This window comes from Eutrigla gurnardus (genome assembly GCF_963514095.1).
Source record: "Eutrigla gurnardus genome assembly, chromosome: 2".
In the NCBI taxonomy this organism is placed as follows: Eukaryota; Metazoa; Chordata; class Actinopteri; order Perciformes; family Triglidae; genus Eutrigla; species Eutrigla gurnardus.
The window spans coordinates 17,635,199-17,657,761 of NC_139916.1; the positions used below are offsets into that span (position 1 = coordinate 17,635,199).

Sequence of the window (22,563 nt, forward strand, 5' to 3'; positions counted from 1 at the left end):
ACACACACACACACACACACACACACACACACACACACACACACGCGCCCTCCTTTGCTTTTCAGCAAGAGAAGAAACACAATCCAAACATCAGACAACCTCAAGGACTGCTGTCAGAAGATTTCAAAAGCCCAAATATGAGTTTATTTCACCATATTTACATGAAGCACAAATCAATATGAATATCAAATTAGTATTAAATGTTTTTATCAAGATTTGCTCTCATTCAGGTGAATCGGTCATCGGGTCATCTAGACTGAAGTATCTCAACAATTATTCAATGGATTGCCATGATTTGTTATTTTCTTTATATTCATGAGCCTCATAGAATAAATGCTACTGTCGTCATAAGGTTGATATTTTTGTGTTTATTGTCTTGAAATTAGGTAAAGACATTTATAGTCTCCAGAGAGTGATTTGTGAAATAGTAAGATCCCCTGACTTTTATTCTAGCCCCGCCATCACATTCAAATTTCTGTGAATCCAACGTTTGGTTTATGGTCAAATACCGGCAAAGCTGCCTTTCCACCAGTTGCTAATTAACAACTATTATAAGCTATAAGCTGGACCAATTTCCTGATGAGACACCTGATGAGATATTAAACGTGAAATTTATATAAAGGCTGTCTTCACCTGTTTGATTACACTACGTATCTATTATATATATATATATCCACGTTGGTTTTCTCCACCGTGATTTTGAGAGCAGTAACAGTCAGTGCGGCAGCAGATGAAGGGAGCCGTCATCATCAATCAGCTGTCAGCACCACTAACAGGGAGTTAAATCTCTGAGTCTATTCTTAGCCCATGTTTTCCTCAGTAACAGAAGGCTGAACAGCAGACAGCTGATTACTTAAATGCTTGGCAGCAAACTAAAAGGAGCAGGAAATATGAAATTAGGAAGACTAAGCATCTGCATTCAAATCTTTTAAATATATTTTCATATATTGTTTTTATGTCTATACTGTATATAAATAAATGTTACCATATTTTAAGAACAAGTGTTGTATAAATCAAGTTATGAATGAACCCTTGAGTAAGAATATAGAAAGGAATGAAGTTGGAAAGTTTGTGTGCTGTTGAAATGGAGAGTTTGACAAAATAACACATTTTGATAAAATGCCCCTTAAAAGATATGTATTGTAAAATTCCATACATTTTGCAAGACAAATAGGGTAAACACTTTGACCGCTGCATGCAAAGGTACTCGAGTGGTATCTAGATATTAAGGTAGTTTGTTGTGATTTGCCCCAGTGTAGATTGGGTGAGGTTAACACGTTCTATGTAAGAAACTCTATACAAACTGAGGCTAAATAAAACCGTGGCTAGATAGTACTGTACATTTAAGTGAGGTGTGTATTTAAGCCTTTACAAATACAATATCTCCAATGCTTTTACATATATTTACATACAAAAACAAGGATGGGAAGTATCCACCCTTCATTTTAAATCTCACGAGACTTATCATCATCATCATCTGACACAACTCACCTGTCAAACAGCTAACCGCGTGGGGAGCAGGTCAAGTTCAATGCCGTTTCTAGAGATCAGGTTTACGCAGTTATACCTGCTTAATCACTGCGTATCACATGAACACATAACTCATTTGTCAGGAGGACGGTTCAGCTTAGACTAGGTGACATGGGTGCAAAGATGTCGTAGGAATTCTCCTCTGGTGGTTGTGTCTCCGGGGAAAACTGCCTGGCAGAATTCACAAACATGAGACTGCAGCACCACGTCGGACACCATGAACCCATCATTCTGACAGAAGTCTCCCACCGGGGAGGGAGTGCCTGTCATCTGAAACAAACAGAGAGGACAAACACATTTTTCTTTTTGGATCCACTGGCAGATTTGAGATCCCCCCCCCCCGGCCACCGCGGCTGAACACACCTACCCCGACCGTGTGCATTGTCCTGTCTCCACTGCGATGATCCGCTTGCCCCGGATCGTTTGAGACACTGGAAGTTGCTCCTTGCCACCTTGTGATGTCGAGGCTTAACAGGGGTCCGACCATTTGCTTCAACGCTGCGCTTTCCTTTCCCTCACGGGGAACATCCACACAGAGCTTACACATGTCTTCAGTGAGGAGATCAGAAAAGGTCCCCGCGTTTGGAGAGAGGCGATCAATGCCACGCTGTGCTGCAGGAGGTTGCAGGTTGTGTGCCGTGGCGGTCAGCGGTTGGGGTCTTCCGTGGAGATATACAGGGATTTCATTGGTACACTGGACGGGGATTGACATATCACTCAACGCTCCATTAGGAATGGTGGCACCTGCAGACAGAGAGTTTTGGATGTGTTCATTGAATCATGACTGACCCGTTTATGAGCATTGGAATAATATTGGTTTGATATGGACCTTGCTGTTTCTGCAGAGCTGCTGTGAGTTGATGCAGCAGAGCTGTCTGTTTCAGGCAAAGTGACCTCAGATTGAGAAACTGCTGGTACAGTTCACTGTACGCTTCGTCCATCCCTCTCTGCAGCAAGAGGAAATCATATTTATCTAATAGACACTCACTCAGTGTATACAAATGGGTCTGCAGCGTCTACAGCTAAGCTAGTGGCTCCGCCATAGAAATAGAATAAGTGTAGAACAAATATGGAACTGTTTTCAGTGCTCCTTTGACTAGTACAAAAGGAAAAGTGTCATCACAGCTCACCTCTCCAGGAGACAGATATCTAGCTACCTACTTAGCTAGGTAAGCTAGGCCTGTATGACCTCAGAGTCAGGATTGTCCCTTCAGGTGAGGATGTTGGAAACAAAAATACCAAAACTAACTAACTTCTTTACTTGTAATAAAAAATATGTAAGCATAGATGTATTCTTCCTTTGAGAAATTGCAGTTTGTATTTTCTTCAACAATACCAGACTTTTCATAATGCCTATTAAAACCACATCGCCTATGGTGTTGGATTCTTTTTTTCTGGCTCCATGTGATTTCAAACTCCTACCTTGAACATACAATATGTCTTGCATATCTGTGACTTACCCCTTATAATGTCATCTCTCACTGCTCCGAGAATTCTGGACTCTTCGTCATTTCTTGCAGCTTTGTTCGGCCTCCTTCCTCGCCAACGGCGTTCCTGTTATCGTCAAGGAATCAGACACTCTCAGCATGTTCATCCAGACTCAAAGCCTATTTGCAGAGCAGCACTTCTCCAGATGAGGCCTTACCAACCACAGTGACTTCACGCCACGTCTGCTTCTCTCCAGGTGGGCTTATGGAACATATGTTCCACTCACGCAACAACACGGTGTAAAAATGTTAAACATAAGGAAGTAGGTCTTCAAAAAAACAGAGAAGTGAAACCCCTTCAGAACAAAAAGGAACTTTGCCATCTACGCTGTTACATGTATGAGTATTATTTAAGCATAGACTCAAAAGAGGAAAGAGTCAGGCTTTATTTTTGTACTGTGGCATTTTTTAGGATTAAAGAATATTTGACTGTCAATGATTTTGCACTCACATTGTTCCATTAGTCTCCGTCTTTGACTTTAAATCATTTTAACGAGGAGTGTCTCTGTAAAATGTGTGTTAGGCTATGGCTGAAGCATAACGGGTAAACCCACCTTGTATATTAAAAAGGTATTACATGTAGTTTATAATGAGATTGAGCCCATTATTTTAATCGATTATTTCAGACACATGCCGCATTTATTTCAGGTGAAGCGAAATTAATAACACTTTCAGGGAGATTAATTTCTACTCGTGAAGCGTGTTTTATAAGATGATTATACTGCAGGCTCTGGCTGCCACTCTGATCATCCTGCCATGTTGATTTTAATTGTAATGTTCTGCTCCTGTCAACAGTATCTTAGAGATCTTTATTAATGGCATGTTTAATATTCTGTGTTAATTTGCATGCTCGCTCAGGTTAGCTCAGTTTATACTTACATGTGTAGGTGGTTGGTTTCAATTAGTGGAGCTGGGAAGGTAAAACGCCTTCACTGGAGTAAAGGGAGATTCATGCTCCTTTTTCTTTATTTTAAATTTGTTTTATTGAAATTCACAGATTGTATTTTTGTCCTTTCTTTCAGTAAAGTTGTGTTAATAAAAGGACACGACTCCTGCTTATCGAGCTGGTTCTTTAATCCCTTTTATAACATCTTCCAGTGTCAAACCACCTTTGTATTGGGTCATGGCACAATAGGCCTATACAGGCTATTGGAAACAGCATTATGCCTAAATTGTGTTTCTATTTGCAGCACTTGTGTTTTATTCTTGTCTCACACATAAATGATTTCCTGTCTCCAGAGTCAGTGCCTCCAAAACATCTGCAGCTTCTTCTCCAGTAATGTTTCACAGAATGGCCTGTATGGAAATGTCCCTTATGTTTCCTGTTTCTCTTCGTTGTTGCAACACTAATGGGTGTGTTGCATTTCCTTCACTGATAGTCGTTGTTAATGCATTTTTGAACAGTGTTACGGAATCAGCTTCAAAACGTATGACTTTTCTAGACTCTACGCGACTTTACACGAATCGTTAAGTCGTGTTGTGTGAGTCACGCTTCTAACTTTTAAACTCAGTTGTTCTGGAAAAATGCGGAACCAAAGCGAAATGCCTTTTGTTTTCTGATGACACTTATGTGAGGAGAGTTTCACCTGTTAATCGCGCGCGCGCGCGTGTGTGTGTGTGTGTGTGTGTGTGTGTGTGTGTGTGTATAAATGACTTACGCGTTCAGTGATCGATGAATCCCAGCAGGAAGTTGAAGACGTAACTACTGATGCTGCATTTAAAGCTTCCAGCGACCGGACTGACAAGATCCGCATTTCACTGGGATGACGTCTTGATCCAAAACACGAGTTCACCTGCGTAAAAAACAAGCGAACCTGCCAAAATAGTACTTCCTGTTTAACCGCCTTCAAAATAAAAGGCTCACAAGTTCGTGGACATGAAACCAAAGCCTTACTGTACATACAACAGGTTCATATCATCATTTGAATTCTGCATATGTTATTTTCACAATTGACAATTCACAATTCACAAATCACAATTAAATAAAATACTTTTTATAAATATGATTTCCTCTCATGAAGGTCCATGTTGTGTTTCAAAGCATTCTCCAAAACTGCCATGAAAAAAAATGATCTGTCTGAGAAATTTTGTTTATTTGTTTTGTTTGGTACTCACTTTTAAATATTTCAGTCATAATTCTCTGATTCTAAAATCCATGTGCAAATTTAAATTGTATAATGTAACTCTATATCAAACTTTTAAACAGTGCTGCTTGAGGTTGTTTGTTGTGCAATAGTGTCATGGAGTTTTTCTCTGGTGTGGGGGTAGTATGTGTTACGTGCAATGTGTTTAACCATCGGATGTGTGCAATCATTTGGTTATGTACAATTTATTGGTACAGCTGGTGCTGTATTGTTTCTTTATATGTTGGTTGTTTAACTGCACTGACAATGCATTTATGTGTGTAGCCTTTGAGTCCAAGACAAATTTCCCTTATTAATATTTCATTTCCAATTTCGTAATATAAACACTCCCCTATCTGCAGAAATTCAAAGGGCATGATCTTCACAGTGTTTGGTACGGTTATTAATCATTCATTTTGCATGTGCTTAGTGAAGTATTGGACAAATGAAAAAATTAATTTGATGATGGCACTGGAGATGAAAAATTAAGGGCCCACCAATGATATTACAATTCATTCTGTGTGTGTGTGTGTGTGTGTGTGTGTGTGTGTGTGTGTGTGTGTGTGTGTGTGTGTGTGTGTGTGTGTGAGAGAGAGAGAGAGAGAGAGAGAGAGAGAGAGAGAGAGAGAGAGAGAGAGAGAGAGAGAGAGAGAGAGAGAGAGAGAGAGAGATTTAATGTCAATAGTTGTTGAGAAAATTCATTCAAAGCCACTGTTAAGAGTTCTGTCCATAAAAATCATGTCATGTTTAGTCCTTTTTCCCCGAGTGGGTATTCACTGTATGTGACTGGCATTTTGGGTGTTCAGTCATGTGTTGACTGTCGCTGATATTGATTTAAAAATAGACCAACATTAAGTCAGCAGAGGCGGGCTGCCTTTAATACCATCCACTTAGTAGGAGCAGCAGTTTTTGCCCTCAATGTCAACCGCGGACAGCTGAGATCACAGCCAGCACCTTGTGATCTTATGAGGGGTGCCAGTTCCCTCTGCTTCAGACTGCTTATGTAACGCTCTGTGAGAGATGGGTACCTTTCATCTGTCTGATACTGACGTTGCTTCTCCTCAAGAGGATCCATTTGTGTCATTACCTTATTTTCGGCTTAAAAAAACAGCTGCTCATATGTAGTATTTGTGTATGTTTACTTCGTATCATCATGTTGTGTTGTTAAACATATTATTTGCTTGCTGATCCGATACAGTTATGCCAAGTCAAACCTGCATTGATGTTAATTGTAAAGTAACACTATAATGCAGCCCAATGTTTAAAATGTAATTTGGTTGTTTGATTTAAATACCATATATCATCAGTTCATGTCGGTACTTACAGTACATACAGGTACTGTGTAAGAAAACAACAACTGGGAGATAAATGTATATGGATCAAATCAAATGTTTCATGATGAACCAATAAGGAACAACAGCCATACTGTTCTCAATATGACTCACTCTGTCTGAACACATAGTAGTAGTTTGCCCTCTTTAATCATTTCAATTCAACCCTGTTTTATCGCCCATAAAAAAATGTCTCCCTCTGGCATCCTGCCACCCTCCGGTGTGGTTGGGGCTGTAACTCGTTGGCTGGAGAGGAGGCTAATGCTAACTCTCCTGGACAGTTGTCCGACCAACAGATGTTTATTCCTGCCCCTCTCCGTTTATCCTCTAGGCCCACACAGCATGGGTGTCCTGCCAAGCAAAGAAGACTTTGTTCATCATCTGTTTCTGGTGGCCGTCTATGGAGATAGAGGTGGGGGAGTCCGTGAATGCGTGTTGTATCTGTCTCATATGTGCAGTTCACTGGAAGGCGTTCTGCTCCCTGCTCGGGGCCTGAGTTAGTCTGTTTCTCGGCTTCCCCCATACAGTTCAACAGTCAGCACCTCAATCAGGAGCATGACAGGGGTCTCCAGCACCTCATCTTCCAAAACCGAGGAGTAAGCATGTCATTTGGGTTGACTACAGGCACAACACCTTACCTCGCTTTGCCTCTGGTCTTTCCCCCTTCCAGTGCACCTATGAGCCTCCCCTCTTCCCGGGGGTTCAGAAAGAGGTTGGGGTCCTCAACCACAGCCACCTTGTAATCACCTCTTGGTGGAATCTTGAACGGTGGCTCCTCGGTTCATCCAGCCTTTCACTCATGTCCAAGGTCATCAATCATGTTGCACTCTGCCTTCAGCTACCCCTCCAAGAGGATACATTTCACCTTCCATATGTCATGCCTCAAACCATTCAAATATCCAAAATCCCTGCCTCCAGAACTCCTTCCCCTCCCTCCCATGGATGGACACATTCATGCGCCTCCTGGCAGTATGCCAACAGGGGAGTGACCACCGATATTTGGTCAGCTGGGAGGGATATGGTCCGGAGAAAAGGTCCTGGGTCTCAGCCTTTACTTTTCATTTTTGTCTTTGTGCTTCCTATTTTATTTTGTTACTTACATCCCCTCTCATTTCAGATGTTCCAGCATTTGTCCTTATGTCAGTTTAATCAGTGTTTTTTCATACCTCGCCTGCTTTTCTTGCCTTGCTGACTGATCTCCTGTGTACCGAACCTCTTCAAAGTAAAGACTTTTTACCTTACCTGTTCAACCTTATGCTGCGTTGAGTCCGTTAAGTATGTTGGTGTAGATAAATAATGAGAGGTCCCTTATTATTCCAATATTTGTTCCCCTTTTCTTTGAGAATTACATCCTCAAAACTACTTAAGTGAGACCCCTGTCATCTTTTTTGGGAATGTATATCCATTATGTCCTTCATTAGCACTGTTACCACCATTTATTGTGAACTTCAGTTTAGTTTCCCAGTAGTGTACCCCTTTGGTACCCTAAAATACCTTGTTCCCCACCATAGTCATATATCTATCATATGCTCTTTATGATCTGCAAGTCAAGGCAGGAAAATATTTTAAGTAAAAATATATATTGCCTGTTCCTGTCATCAAGGAGGTTGACAACAGTAATAGGCAGCAACAAATGCATCATTCAAATGTAAATAACACTCATACTCCATCCTTAGTGTAAAACCCTGTATATTAATTCCTATATTTAGCAGCTCCTCATGTGTCCAAGGACACAAGTGTGACTCTTTATCACTTCCACAGCCCGTAATGGGGAGCAAAGTGTTCCAAACTGTTAAGGAAATCTCACTTTTCGTATGAATCTAAAAGGTTGACAATACACATTGCAGTTAAAGGGGCTTCATCTATTTTAGCAGTCAGAGTGTGAATTGTTGATTGATGCAGTTATTTATATCTATGTACCTTATACAAACAGCCTCCATATAGTTGCTGGTTTACACCATGTGTTTGCTCTGACCTTGAACCCCTTGCTCTCTCTCTCTACACACTGAACATACGCACACACACACACACACACACACACACACACACACACTTACACACGCACACAGACACACACACTACACCCTGTCCACCAGCCTCCCTCCTCTAACGCCATCCCTTTGCACTTGATCCTTATGTGTATTCATGTGTCTGTGTTTGAGTGTACGTGTGTGTGTGTGTGTGTGTGTGTGTGTGTGTGTGTGTGTGTGTGTGTGTGTGTGTGTGTGTGTGTGTGTGTGTGTGTGTGCGTGTGTGTGTGTGTGTGTGCGCACGCTTGTGTCTGTGTTGCTTTGAATAACTTCCAGGCATGCAGCCGGGGACTGTCATCTGCCAGTGCAACACTATCCATCCTGTCAATCTTGTTTTATAATTGTAACATTCTCATATTCTCTGGCTGAGCCGAGAGAAGTTTCCAACATAGTAAGACACACACACACACACTTATATTACTAACCGTAATCCTCCCACAGCATCTTGACATATTATTAATCAAGTTTTTAAAATTGTAAAGTTTATGGTTAAATCCATGATGTGTCACTCAGGGCAAGAGTCTACATATTGTGTATGAAACATAAGTAACATATATATAGTAATACTTTAGGCAAAAAGCCATTTCCAACATTGTCTACCGCTTATCCTGTATTTAGGGTCGCAGGGCGGCTGGAGTCGATCCCAGCTGTCATTGGGCGAAGGCAGGGTTCACTCTGGACAGGACGCCAGTCTATCACAGGGCCGACATGTAGAGACAAACAACCATTCACACCTACGGGACATTTTGAGTCATCATTAACCTATCCCCATCCTGCATGTCTTTGGACTGTGGGAGGAAGCTGAAGAACCCTTAGATAAACCACGTTTACACGGGGAGAACATGCAAACTCCACACAGAAGGAACCTGAACCCGACCCGGGAATCGAACCCCGGACCCTCTCACTGTGAGGCGACAGTGTTACCCACTACACCACCATTTTCTAACTCTCTGTTGAAGTCCAAATAGCATAATTCAAATTTTAGGGGTATTAGCTTTGAAGCACGTTATCCGTCTTTGAAGTGCTCCATTGAGTGCTCACTTAATAAAGTTAATGCCCAAGGACACAATGAAGACAGCCATTAAATGTCCACCGAGCAACAGGTTTCCACTGTCCCTTCCTTTCACATGATTCAGAACGACGATTCCGCCGGCTAACCATTCACTTATGAATTTAATCCTGCGGAGACTAAGAGCTTAAGATGGTGATGTGGGGTGTACAGTTATCACAGGGATGGCATGAGCAATGACATCTGCCAACTCATTTATCACCGGACTCCCTTAGTGAAAGAGATAAGATCCAATTACAGAGGTTTCTAGGGGCTCAACAATGGCCTGCTATTAATACACTCACAGAGGGTTTCCACACTCATCAGCACACCCACACGCATACAAAAAATATGCTGCATAGCAAATGTGTGTTTGGATAAACATGGGAGACTCTGTGATCATCACTAGAATATAATTAGCACAGTGACTTCTCAGACACACTTTTGTTTATTTTTTCTTCTTCTGAGGCATAGAGATGAATTTACCATTGTGCTAGGATGCTCTATCAAAAGAAATCAACCGAATATCTGCACAATGTGTTTATGCGCACCTGTGTGTACGTTGTTGCACATTTAAACGTATTTAAAAAAAGGAAGAACAGTGGAGAAGGAATCACAGAACCCCCAACACGCATTAAACAGCTTCACAAAGTTATTTACAGCTCAATCCATCAATAAACAACAGGTGCAGCATCCTCACAAACAAACCTATTAGCTTTCCGCCCGCTGGAACAATATCCTCTCCAGCAATCAGCTGCTCTCACACACACACACACACACACACACACACACACACACACACACACACACACACACACACACACACTCACTGTGACAAGCCAATATGAACAATTTCCATGAACTTCTTAATGTATTCCTAATTACTTAATTCTTTGAAATTATGCAAAGAATGAAATTAATATTAATACTTCTTCTTGTATTTATCAAAGTACATTTTATTCTGGCAACACATTCAGATGTTCGTTATTAAATATTAAATGATAAAAAGTAAAAGTTCTCCTTCCTAGGAAAGTGTTGCCTGTGTATCATTATAACTATTATTATGCAGTATAGCATTTTACTAGATTATTTTTAGCCACATTAGCAATATCTCAACAACTTTTGGATGTAATGCCATGACATTCATTGTTCCCAGAGGATGAAATCTACTGCCTCTAAAAGGACCATACCAGTGATACATGTCATTGTCCATTGACAACATCGGCCACCTAGCTTACATAAACCCAGTATCTTCTTCTCTACCTTTAATTGTGGATCGTAAACCAATAGTCAAAAAAATAGGTCCTAACTCCTATTCATAATGCCTTTTCCTTGACTTTGGGTGAAACGTCACAGGGTTAAGGAAAGTTGAAAGGAGAACTCAGCGATTGACGTGGGTCTGCCTGGAGAAACTATAATGGACTACAAAAAGCGCGTCGTCCACTTCTCCACATGTTGTTGGTTTCACTGACCGGCTTCAGTTCCAGCAGCTCCTCCTTCCTGCTTGAAATAAAGAAAAATACCATTAAATTATTATCACTGTCCACACACATTTATCAACACAATTCCAATTACTATATGTCAGCATGGGAGTAATTGTTGAATATGCAAAATAAGCATATTATTTTTCATGAACGATCAAGGTTTTTAAATTAAAATTTCCTTTCATAAAGGAAGATCCGTTGTATCCGATGCTAAAGGAGAACTGAAAGGATCATTGGAGCTCCTTTCCTTTGAATTTAGAGAATTCAAACGGCTCTTATCTTGGCGGCCACTTGTTTAATTCCGGGTCACTTCTTCAGTTAGGAACCTTCTTAAGCAAAAAAGACTATTCGACTGCAGCCCAAGCGCTTATCTCACCACTTCCTGGTTACAAAGTCCAATCAGAGCCAGCCAGAAAACTTTTGACCAATGGGATGCAGCCAAGGGAACATGTGATCATTGACCCAAGAGAGTGTGCTTGTTATTGAGGTTGGCTTACACCGAAATGAGACTCTCTTGAACTTGATATTACCGGCTAGCTCCACCACTTACGAAAACTGGAAGCAGCCATGATTTGATATCAATTTGCAGATTTTAATGCTTTTATTCGAATATTACAGTAATTTTAGATCAAATAAACAAATTACCTAATCCCAGAGATTTAACAGTCTCATAGAGACTTTCAACATGAATGGCAGTGAATGGTGGTTAAAACAGGTAGGTTGAGCTCTACTACGATATACATTGCAGACACTGATGCACACAATGTGTTGAAGATGTGATGGTCATGTAATGATCCCCCCTTTCCCTCTAGCGTTAAAGTAGGCCTATTCACTTATTCCAGGAAATATCTCAACATCTACTAAATGGATTGGCACCACATTTTTTTTCAGGCATTCATGGTTCCCTGAGGATGACGTTTCCTCCTGGAAGTGCCCTCTAGGTTGTTCCGGAGGAAACACGGTGCGGTGGCGCACAATAAAACAAACAATAATATTACTGAGCAGAACAACCCGTTCCAAGGGTTATGTCCTGCTGACCTGGCCCAACACACCTCCACATACCACATCTACATCAACAACTGTATCTGTTGTATTCTTGCGTGGATCAAACTCTTGTTCTCTGTTAAGTTATCATGCTCACTACTTAACATGGTAACCTATTACAAATCATACCTCTTCATCTAAATTATAAAGGAACATGATTTAAAGTAGTACATGTAGTTTCATCCCACGACATACTGTACATTTACAATCGTCAAGAAAATCAAGTCCAGTTTGATGTGCTGTGGTGAAACCGTAGCAGGAGAGAAGCAAAGCATAAAACACTGAGCTCAGCATGGTCGTGCAACAAATCACCACGACAAGTGAGCCACAAATTACTGGTCATAACATAACGTCTCCTAGGGTGTAAGATCCCATTCCTAAAGGCAGAGTGTTGCATAACAGGGCACAGGTCAAAAGTTAAAGGGGCCAATGGCAACTCCAGATGGTACCTTTCTACTTTTGGAAAAAGTTGGTGTCAAGAAACAGTCAAAGATGAGATATATTGACAGGGGGTGTATTTTGAGGCAATGTGACCTGTCATGTATACGTGACCATAGAGAATGAAAAGTCACGCTCAAAGTCGAAAGGCATTAAAGGAGTAGATAGTTCTGATTTTATATATATATATATATATATATATATATATATATATATATATATATATATTTTTTTTTTAGTTCAAACCAAATGAACTCTCTGAGCTAAGTCCTTCTTATGAAACTGTTCTCAGCTGCTGTTCCCATTACATCTGACTTGGGCAGCATGCTTGCCATTTTGTAACATAATGAACACCTCAATGCAAGCTCGCTTTCATATTGCCTCCTCCTCTTTTCTCCCCTTGTCCCTTTTTTTCCACTCTGTCTGCCAACACCAAAATCCAGATGAACGGAACGTGGTGTACAGTAGGATCAGGTAACGAGCGGCTGAATGCAGTCGGTGCTGCAGTCTGCTGTGGCTGAGAGTAGCATGGTGTCGCCTTCCCTTTGGTCAGGGACGTTGCCAACGTTAACGCCATGTGTGACAGAACAACACAAACTCGGTGAAAAGGCGATGAAGGACAACTTTTGGTCACTTTTCATCACATCGTTAATTTGCAACAAGTTGCAGCACAATGAATGCCGTGTTAAATAAAGCCTAAGATGTGTTTCCTGCTCTGCACCAGGAAAACCAGGTTTTAAAAATTCTTCTTAAAAGATAGGTCTGGTTTCATTTATTTATTTGGTCAACAAATCCCATGTAAAAAAACAAAATCAATTAATTTATCATCGATGTGGAACCAAAGCCTGATAAAGCTTATTCATTGTCAGGGTCTGGGAGGCTGCACGTAGGCACAGTGCTGCTTTCAGCTAAATGGTGATGTCAGCAAGTAACACCACAACTGACAGCTGCGGCTGATGGGAATGTCTTCAGTTTTTCAGGTATATCATCTTGAACTGGTGAATGTGTCATCCTGAGGTGCACTTCTTCTTGTGTCGTGCATCGCAGTCTTCTGCAAGTTTTTTGACTCTCATAAAAGTACACCACGCACACACCGCTAGTCAATGTCACTTTTGGCCCAGGCTGCCAATCAAATCAAGCAAGAGGCGGGCTTTACAACTTTACCACTTCCTTCCTGTTTGGATGCTGGATCCAGTCCTATAAAACAAAGACTGTCTTGAGCTTATCGGGTATGACACATATGAAGGGTTATACTAAGGGTTACAATAGACAGTCCCAGAAATAAATGAATGAATGAATGAAAATGAATACACTCAGACTGACGGAGCTTTTTGGGTATATGCTTGTGTGGCAGTTTGACAGATTTTAAGCAAGTGCAGACCAGATGATCCTGCGCTACCAACTGTTTGACTTGACATGCTTTGCCAAGCCGTTTTTGGAGCAGTAGTGCTGCGGATCTGTGTGATCAGCCCCTTACATTCCCCTCACACCTCAGACCTCTTTTTTTGCATTTTTCAAAACAATGTAGTTGGTGGAGTTACTTCGCCCCCAGTCTCAGTCCTGGGGGCGAAGTTGCACTTTAAAGATGCAAGATACGACATTGGGAGCCTTCGATTGCCTCTCAATGGCTCTCAACATGGCAACGCCTGAGCCAGTGACTCGCAACCAGCGCCAACATTGCAACTACGGCAAACATGCTGACAGGGCTAACAGCATTTACCTTAGGACTAACTGGAGAGCAGGTGGTACGCTTCCGCTGTGATGCTGTCGGTTGTGACGGCATTATCAGCTGTAACCCAGCTGTCAACAGAGAAGCTTGGATAGCAACACACAAAGAGGGAGAGCAACTTCATTCTCTGCTCAGGTAGTCATTACTCCACTATAAGAATAGCTGTTTGCTGCTGTATTGATGCTCTGCCTGTTGTGTATTGCACCTTAAAGACTTATTTTCAGCAAGAATTCGAAATATTGCCAGCCTTATCATTAATCAGTTTTGTAAGCCAACGCTTCCAAAGAGGCAAGGCAAGGCAAGGCAACTTTATTTGTATAGCACATTTCATACACAAGGCAGACTCAAAGTGCTTCACATCATAACATGTCATACAACAAAGTGAAGAAAAAAAATAGAAGAATTAAAAGAAAATAAAGGCAAATTTAAAAATGCATTACAGAAAGAGAGGAGAATAAAAACATATTTGCAATAATTAAAAACAGTGCAGACATTAAAAGATTTAGCAGAAAGCTATGGTGAACATAAAAGTTTTCAGTCTAGTTTTAAAAGTGGTCAGAGTTGGGGCAAGTCTTACATCTTCAGGAAGTTTATTCCAGCCATTTGTTGCATAGTGACTAAATGATGCTCTCCCGTGATTGTTGTTTACTCTGGGAATCACTAACAGATTGCTCTCAGAAGATCTTAGTGGTCTAGAAGGCTTATGTAGTGGGAGCATATCAGTGATATACTTCGGTCCTAGACCATGTAGTGATTTATATGTGAGCAGGAGGATTTTGAAATCAATCCTCTGACATACAGGGAGCCAATGTAAGGATTTAAGAATTGGTGTAATGTGCTCACATTTTTTGGTCTTTGTAAGAACTCTAGCAGCAGCGTTCTGAACAAGCTGTAGCTGCCTGACAGTTTTTTTCGGAAGACCTGCAAGGAGACCATTACAGTAGTCTAGCCTACTAGTAATAAAGGCATGTACAAGTTTTTCTAAGTCTTGAGCTGACATGAGCCCTCTAAGTCTTGCTACATTTTTTAGGTGATAGTAAGCTGATTTTGTTACTGATTTAACGTGACTGTCGAAATGTAAATCAGAATCCATAATAACCCCAAGATTTCTGGCTTTGTTTGAGGTTTTCAGGGACAGAGAGTGAAGGTGTTGAATTACTTTAAACCTTTCTTTTTTAGCACCAAAAACAGTTATCTCAGTTTTGTCCTCATTTAGTTGTAGGAAGTTTTGGCACATCCAGTCTTTGACTTGCTCAATGCATTGGCACAGAAGATCTATGGGGCGATAGTCGTTTGGTGATAGTGCTACATAGATTTGGGTGTCATCGGCATAGCAATGGTGGTCAATGTTATTATTTTGCATGATTTGTCCTAGTGGGAGCATGTAGATGTTGAATAAAGTCGGCCCCAAGATTGAACCTTGGGGGACTCCACACGTTACATTGGTAGGTTCTGATACAAAGTCGCCAATGGAAACAAAATAGTTCCTATCTTGTAGATATGACTTGAACCAGTTTAAGACTGTGCCTGAGAGCCCCACCCAGTTTTCCAACCTGTCCAAGAGTATTGAGTGGTCGACAGTGTCAAATGCAGCACTGAGGTCTAATAGCATTAATATTGAAGTTTTGCCAGAGTCTGTGTTAAGACGGATGTCATTTACAACTTCAATAAGGGCCGTCTCGGTGCTATGAAAGAGAGAATATAAAAATATTTTATATCACAATGAAAGGAAACATCATTGTATAGTGAGAACTGATGGTTGAATACTCCTCTCCCCCAACAGAAACCAGACAGCATAGAAAATTTGATCGGACAAAGACAACATGGCGTGGAGGCATCCGATCGCTCATTTATAACATTTAAACAAAGGCAGCAGTATTTTCAAAAGAGATTTAATATCAAATATTCTGTCTTTTAACACTTCTGCACCATTGTACGAAAACCCTGGCAGTATTTTCAAAGTCCACACACATGTCCCAAAAACACCTTACAGCAGGAGAAAAAAAGGTGTTCTTCATATTGTTTGAACACTGTTTGTGTAAGTGCTCTTAGCTGCTCATCTTCTCATCACATTTGACAGTGATTTCTTAAGATATTTCCTCAGTTCATTATGAGATTAAAAAAAAGAAAGAACAAAATCCAACATATAAAAACCGGACAAATCAGAAGAATGTGGAAGACAGTAGGAGAGCTTTATGGACAAATGTAAGGTGATATATTTGCAGCCATATATAAGAAACCAGTTGATGTTAAACATGAAATGTTTGTTTCTGCATGTGGATTTTCAAGCGTTGTTGGGTAGGGATAAATCATATAAAGGTTCATTGTGGATACAGGGAGACTCTCAAATGTGCTTTGAATTGATTTAATCTTGAACGGGCTCTGCTGCAGTTATGAACTTGATTGCATCAAGAACATGTGAACAGGGTTTAGTTCATACACCACCTGTCATCACCCAATGTCCTCCCAGTTTTGCAGTGTGAAATATGCATTCAAGCATTGCATGCTCTCTGACAAAGTATATTGACAATCGCATGCCTCAGGTATTAAAATCTGGCACCTCAAATCCTTTTCAAATACGAAATAAATGCTGATGGCAACAATGAAGTGGATTATTTCACATATGTAATGGGGCTTGTTGTATGTGATATTTGGAATGAAAATGGACTAAGAGACACTTCTGGTTCGAGGAGCGATAAAAAAGCACTTTGTGTTCAGTTAATTTTTTTCTTAAAAGTCTATAAAATATGTTGTCACAGGGACATGCTGTTAAACATGAACCCGACCATGACCAAGGTTTTGCAAAATGGCAGCATTGAGTTGTGGCAGAACAATTTCTTTAGCTGAAGGCAATAAGGTTTCTAACTGGTCGTATCAAAAAACAAGAGTATACTTTGGTCCGAGACCTTCCACAGGAGCACAAATAGGAGTTCAACTATCTTTTGTGACAAAGAAATTAGTGAATATTTTCCTTTTGAAAAGAAGAACTCCAGTTATTTAAAGAAGGAGATTTGACTGTGCCTGACTTTTTTTTACTAAATCAGCTACTATCTCAGCTTCTTAGTGGGGATCATAAAGCAAATTTAAAAAAAACATGCTTTTTAAAAAAAGATTAGTGTGTTTCTTTTGTTTTTAGGAAAGGCTGAGTATGTAACACTGCATTGCATCAATTCAAATATCCATGTCTTACTAGCTGCATAGCAGGACAACATTCACACTTCCAGCACAGCAATAAAGTCATTTTAAAAATGCACACAAAAATATATACTAACGGCGTCCTGGACTTAATATCATCTCAGCTCTCTCTGTGACAGTTTCATTGAACTGAAATAAATCAAAATACGGTCCTCACACAGGTACCATTATCTATTTGAAAACTTGTTGTGAGAAAAAAAAATGGTCTCTTGAACAATGTGAGACATTTGTCAGCACACGAGGCAGTGTGACAGAAGGAGATTCACCGGTAGAGTTCAATGATAAAACCTCACATTAGGTGCTTTGAGTCTATAATTTCTTTTTACAAATAACACATTTTTGTTCATGTTTTTGTTTTTTTTTTCTCTCAGAATGGCAGAGTATCCATAAAGATTTTCTCCACTATTGGTGGAGGGGGGACCAGGTCCTCCAGTTTCAGGTAGAAGATGCGCTGTAGACCCTGTGTGCACAGAGTCCTCAGTTCAGGAAGTTTTCCCAGAAGACGAGAAATATAGTTGGGGTGGGTTCGGCTCCCTTCTGACCCGTTTCCGTTCACGTGTTCCCTTAAACATGTGATGAGATGACTCTGAAAGTCCTCGACCCGTTTGGGTTCTTTGAGGCCATGGCGATCTAGGCAGAAAAGATATTCCCATGAAAAACACACGCAATATAAACCTAAAATTCAAATGCAGTGAGATTCAATGTAATGAAAAGCAAAGGGAAGCTCTCACCGGTGATGATAACTAACGCTGCAAGACAGGAAAACAAGGAGACATCTAAGTTCATGCGGTGAAGGCTCTGGGAGAAATCCATGATGGAGTCAATCCAGTCTCCAAAACTGCGAATGCACTGCAGTCGGTGGAGGACCAAACCATTACAGAAGATCAGCTTGTTCTTCTCAGGATTTGACCTGCATAGTGCAATAGCATATTGAAAGGTGTGCATTAGTCTATTGAAATATTTGTTAACGCTGCATTTTTTTTTTTGTAACTATGAAAGAAGCCAACCTGTATGCAAGTCGTAGAATGAAGAGTTCAACAAAGGCTGATTCAAGGAGCAGCTCCTGGTCCTCTAAGCAGAAATCTGTGAATCCTGGGATGGTTTCAGCCCAGTTTCTTATTACATCCAAAGCACCGGTCAGCAGATCATAAAACTGCTGAATATCACCGGCATCCTCCTTTTCTTTCAGGTTGTCCACAGTCTCCTGGTACTGAGGAGGAAGGGAAGGGATGGGTCAGTGCTACTGAAAAGAACTGCAAATACAATCAGAGTCGTTTGCCCTCTTAGCTTTCATTCTCCATCCCGTGTTTTTAATTGTAAGTGATTTTCTTGGTACAGAAGAACTCTCACGCTGCAACGTCTTGAGATTTACCTTGGAGTAATCCAGCTTTCCAATGGTTGGGTTTGAGTCTAAATGAGCCCTGACGAGAGTGGCTACGATGTTGATGCTGGGGGTTGTGGATGAAGCCTCGGCCACAGTCTTGGGTTTAGAGGGCAGACGACCACGGCGACCTTTGAGGCTGTCTGTGCGGACAACTAAGAAAAAGACAAGAAAGAGGGAAAGTTGGCGCCCACGTTGGTGACTCTCACGTGGCCATCGCCGCACCCCGCAATTTAACAGACAACTGCTGCATCAGTTTCAGTTTCTTTTTTTCTGCAGCTGGCACTATAAATCTCTGGTTACATTCATCTGTCATTGCGAGCTTTGGTTTCACAAGACTGTCACTGCAGACCCGGTTTCTCACATGCACATGTAAGCAATTTTGACATTGCATTACCTTCTTTGACCATTCCCACTGCGAGACATTTCTGGAAACGGCAGAACTGGCAGCGGTTTCTCCTCCTCTTGTCCACTGGACAGTCTTTATTGGCAAGGCACACATACTTTGCATTTTTCTGTACCGTTCGCTGTCAAACAGGGGGGAAATGACATTGCAATGAGTAAACATGGAATTCAACAGACATATTGCAAACGTATGCACTGATAATGATGCAATGAGCATTCATCAGCCAATTTATCAGTCTGACTTTAGTCAGACTCACCGGTAGGTGTAGGTTGTGGGTATAAATCTACCATTAGCTGTGTACCTCAAGCACCATGTATGTCCACTATCTGTGCTAACTATTTTGCAAGAGGTTAATTCCTGCAGCCTGTGTTTCACAGTGCCCAAGACGATTGTGGTTGGTTTGAAGAAATACCAACAAGCCAGAGTGTTTTTCCCCTATACCAGACTGATAATATGAGAAGCCAGACCTTTCTGCACACACAACACTGTGGAGTTAGTTAGGTCTGGTTTTGCGAGACAAGTCAGGCTCTAGAATAATCCTACAAAATGCTTTTCACTTATTTACCTTGAAAAAGCCTTTGCAGCCCTCACAAGTGCGGACGCCATAGTGCTGACAGGATGCATTGTCACCACACACTGCACAGCGGCCCTCACTAGATCCTAGGTTGTGGGTTTTAGGAGACGACATGGCCCCCTCCAGTATCCTAGGGCTCTCCAGGGGTCCATGCTCCATGGACATGGGTTGGCAATGAAGTGGAGAGACATGTTGCTGAGGGGGCAGAAAGAAATGGTCATCGTTGCCCGCCTGGGCATCCTGATGCTGCCCCAGGGGAGAGTGCTGCTCTGGTGCGGGGCTGCCAAAGGTGAAAAAGGAGAGCTGCTGGGCCATTGTGCCCTTATCAGGCACGGCGGACAGGGGGGCTGAGGGGTAGGGGTTGAAAGGGGAGTCCCAGACAGGTGCAGACTGGGCCTGAAAGCCCGATGTTGGAGGGGAAGCAGCGGCATAAACTGGGCTGCCATAGTAGTCAGAGCCGCATGACGATAGTGTTTCATCAAGACAGCTCAGTGCAAAGGAACCTGGGTAACAGCCATACACCTGGAGATCATCCAGTTTGAAGGCTTGGCTCTGCATCTGAGGGCAGGAGCTTTCAGCCACCGCAGTGTGGCTGAATGAAACTGTAGAGGCTGGAGGGGAAGTGGTAATCTTGCAGGAATAAGCATCAAACTCCCCCACATAGCCATTTCCCACCAAGGTGTTGATGCTGGGCAATGAAGATGTAGACAGCTGGTCCTTTTGGCCACTGATGTCCATCACCAGTTTGGCATTGAAGTCAGGATTCAAGAACTCAGAGCTGAAGTCATGTGGCAGGGATGCATACTGGGTTTGTACACAGGGCATCGCTAGGACAGAGGAAAGAAACAATTCATGTTGATTTAAATTTACATTTCTACATCTAATGAATTCATAATTTAAAAATAGGTTGGGGCTGATATGGTGTTGTCTATCTAAACATATGCATGTGGTAACGTATGTAGTGAACATCCTAATACATTTGATTCAGCAAATGTTTAAACCACTCTCCGTAACCTTCCAAACAGTAGCTTACATTAACACCTTGAACGCACACAGTCACATATCCTCTACATGCCGTTTCTCTAGATCCGGGCCAATTGGTCCTCTTTAGAAAATGCAAGGGGAGGTCCAGTGGGGCAACGAGATATTGTCAGATATTGTGTTACCGGCTGTTAATGCTTTGAAAACCTCCTTCAGTGGAGGGCAACCCTCTTTCACAGGCACAGTACCAGGGAGTGTTGCAGATTGTATTTCAGGGTGGGCTGAATGCCAGCTGAAATGGGAAAGGTGGCAAAGCCTGTGTGTGTGTGTGTGTGTGTGTGTGTGTGTGTGTGTGTGTGTGTGTGTGTGTGTGTGTGTGTGTGTGTGTGTGCGTGTGTGTGTGTGTGTGTGTGTGTGTGTGCATGGTTGGGTGAATGGGCGTGTATTTACAAGTGTGAAGTTCCTCTTTACAAAAGTGAAGCGCAGCTCATTTGACCTCTCTTCAGAATATTGTTCAGACTTAAACAGATTGTTAAATTCTATTCATAATCTTAATATTAAACTTGATTTACGGAGTGGGACACCATACGGCTCAAGTGTCCAACACATGTTTTATGTCCTATAAATACACCCTTCTGTATACATATTCTCATATAGCAACAATAATAGACCTGTATATAAAACACAGGTGTAGAATCATGTAAAGTCATTAAGATGACAACATATTGTTGTGACCTCTGACCTATGAACCTCAGAACGTAGACCAGACAGCTTTTAGGAAAGTAAGTTGCAACAGTTGTCACTAATGTAACTATTCCCCCTTTTAACAAAATGCTCTTTCCACATTAATAACGTTACGATCAGTTGCTCAAGTTTCTTACAACGAGTGTAAAAAAAAAAAAAAGTTACTCTTTCAGAATGGCACTGAATTAACTTTATGGTCATTTTGGTTGCTTATAGTTTTTTCTGCTGGTACGATGCTTGTAATATGTTATCCACCTGATTTATACATCAATGAGGGCTGTCTAGTTGAATCAACACAGTTTATACAAACGTGAACATCAACATGAAGGGATGACTTGTTGCAGGGCTGTTGTATTAGACACCATTAGTGTTACCTAGGTGGACATGAGTGCTCTGACTGCCTACAAAGGGAGGCAGAGGCACATGTAACTTTATATACTATTAACAGACGGTGATTATGAGGGTGAACGTGTTTAATTGTTGTAGTGCTGTCAGTCTTCTCCTGTAGTTATAGTTAGTTACACCATAAATATCAATACACGCAAACAAACAGTTCAGTTTCACTCACCTGGTGCGTGTAAATATCCGGATTTGGAAGCTTTTCATTTATTCCAAACGAGTGAAACTGATGAATGTCACCTCTGCCAGCTGCTGTCAGCGACACACACTCATTCAAATGCGCTCTCGCACACACATACTGGGTCAGACCAACGCAGGAGGATCCATACATACTTGTTTTATTTTGACTGCGTCGACAAAAAGGCGGGACGATGCCCATACATGGCGAACGGGGCGGTGGAACGTTCCGGGTCGCAAGCCAATCGGCGTCGTCGACACAGAGGTTCTTCCGTGTGACGCACGCACGGGATTCCATTGACGCAAGAGCCGGGGGAGCGTGCGTTCTAAATATAAACCGACAACGACAGCGGCGCTCACGTGGGGCTATTACGGGATGAAAAAGGCTAAATATAGCCACAGTTTGGAGGTGCAGACGTTTTATGGCTGGAAATGTAGATGATATACAGGTTACGTTGACAA

General features: G+C 41.5%; 2 protein-coding genes across 2 annotated transcripts; both read right to left on the reverse strand.

The window, feature by feature from the left end:
* Positions 1-24: 24 nt before the first annotated feature.
* Positions 25-7,316, reverse strand: LOC311020652 (uncharacterized protein). Its single transcript, XM_084020832.1, has 6 exons — positions 7,110-7,316; positions 4,676-4,831; positions 2,991-3,084; positions 2,360-2,477; positions 1,898-2,274; positions 25-1,800 (listed from the first exon to the last, which is right to left on the reverse strand). Exons 4-6 carry the CDS (start codon positions 2,469-2,471, stop codon positions 1,633-1,635), a joined length of 657 nt encoding a protein of 218 aa, XP_083876958.1. The 5' UTR covers positions 2,472-2,477; positions 2,991-3,084; positions 4,676-4,831; positions 7,110-7,316; the 3' UTR covers positions 25-1,632.
* An 8,625-nt stretch (positions 7,317-15,941) lies between these two features.
* On the reverse strand, positions 15,942-22,254 carry LOC311026989 (putative nuclear hormone receptor HR38). Its single transcript, XM_084030719.1, has 7 exons — positions 22,094-22,254; positions 19,792-20,627; positions 19,218-19,347; positions 18,812-18,975; positions 18,447-18,649; positions 18,171-18,349; positions 15,942-18,069 (listed from the first exon to the last, which is right to left on the reverse strand). Exons 2-7 carry the CDS (start codon positions 20,623-20,625, stop codon positions 17,807-17,809), a joined length of 1,773 nt encoding a protein of 590 aa, XP_083886845.1. The 5' UTR covers positions 20,626-20,627; positions 22,094-22,254; the 3' UTR covers positions 15,942-17,806.
* Between the last annotated feature and the right edge of the window lie 309 nt (positions 22,255-22,563).

Coding starts and splice junctions, on each gene's coding strand:
- LOC311020652 (XM_084020832.1), bottom strand. CDS start 2,471: ATGGACGAAGCGTACAGTGAACTGTACCAGCAGTTTCTCAATCTGAGG. Junction 2,275..2,359: donor AGCTCTGCAGAAACAGCAAG/GTCCATATCAAA, acceptor CTCTGTCTGCAG/GTGCCACCATTCCTAATGGA. Junction 1,801..1,897: donor GGACAATGCACACGGTCGGG/GTAGGTGTGTTC, acceptor TGTTTGTTTCAG/ATGACAGGCACTCCCTCCCC.
- LOC311026989 (XM_084030719.1), bottom strand. CDS start 20,625: ATGCCCTGTGTACAAACCCAGTATGCATCCCTGCCACATGACTTCAGC. Junction 18,650..18,811: donor GAAAGCTGGATTACTCCAAG/GTAAATCTCAAG, acceptor CTTCCTCCTCAG/TACCAGGAGACTGTGGACAA. Junction 18,070..18,170: donor AGCGTTAGTTATCATCACCG/GTGAGAGCTTCC, acceptor TTTTCTGCCTAG/ATCGCCATGGCCTCAAAGAA.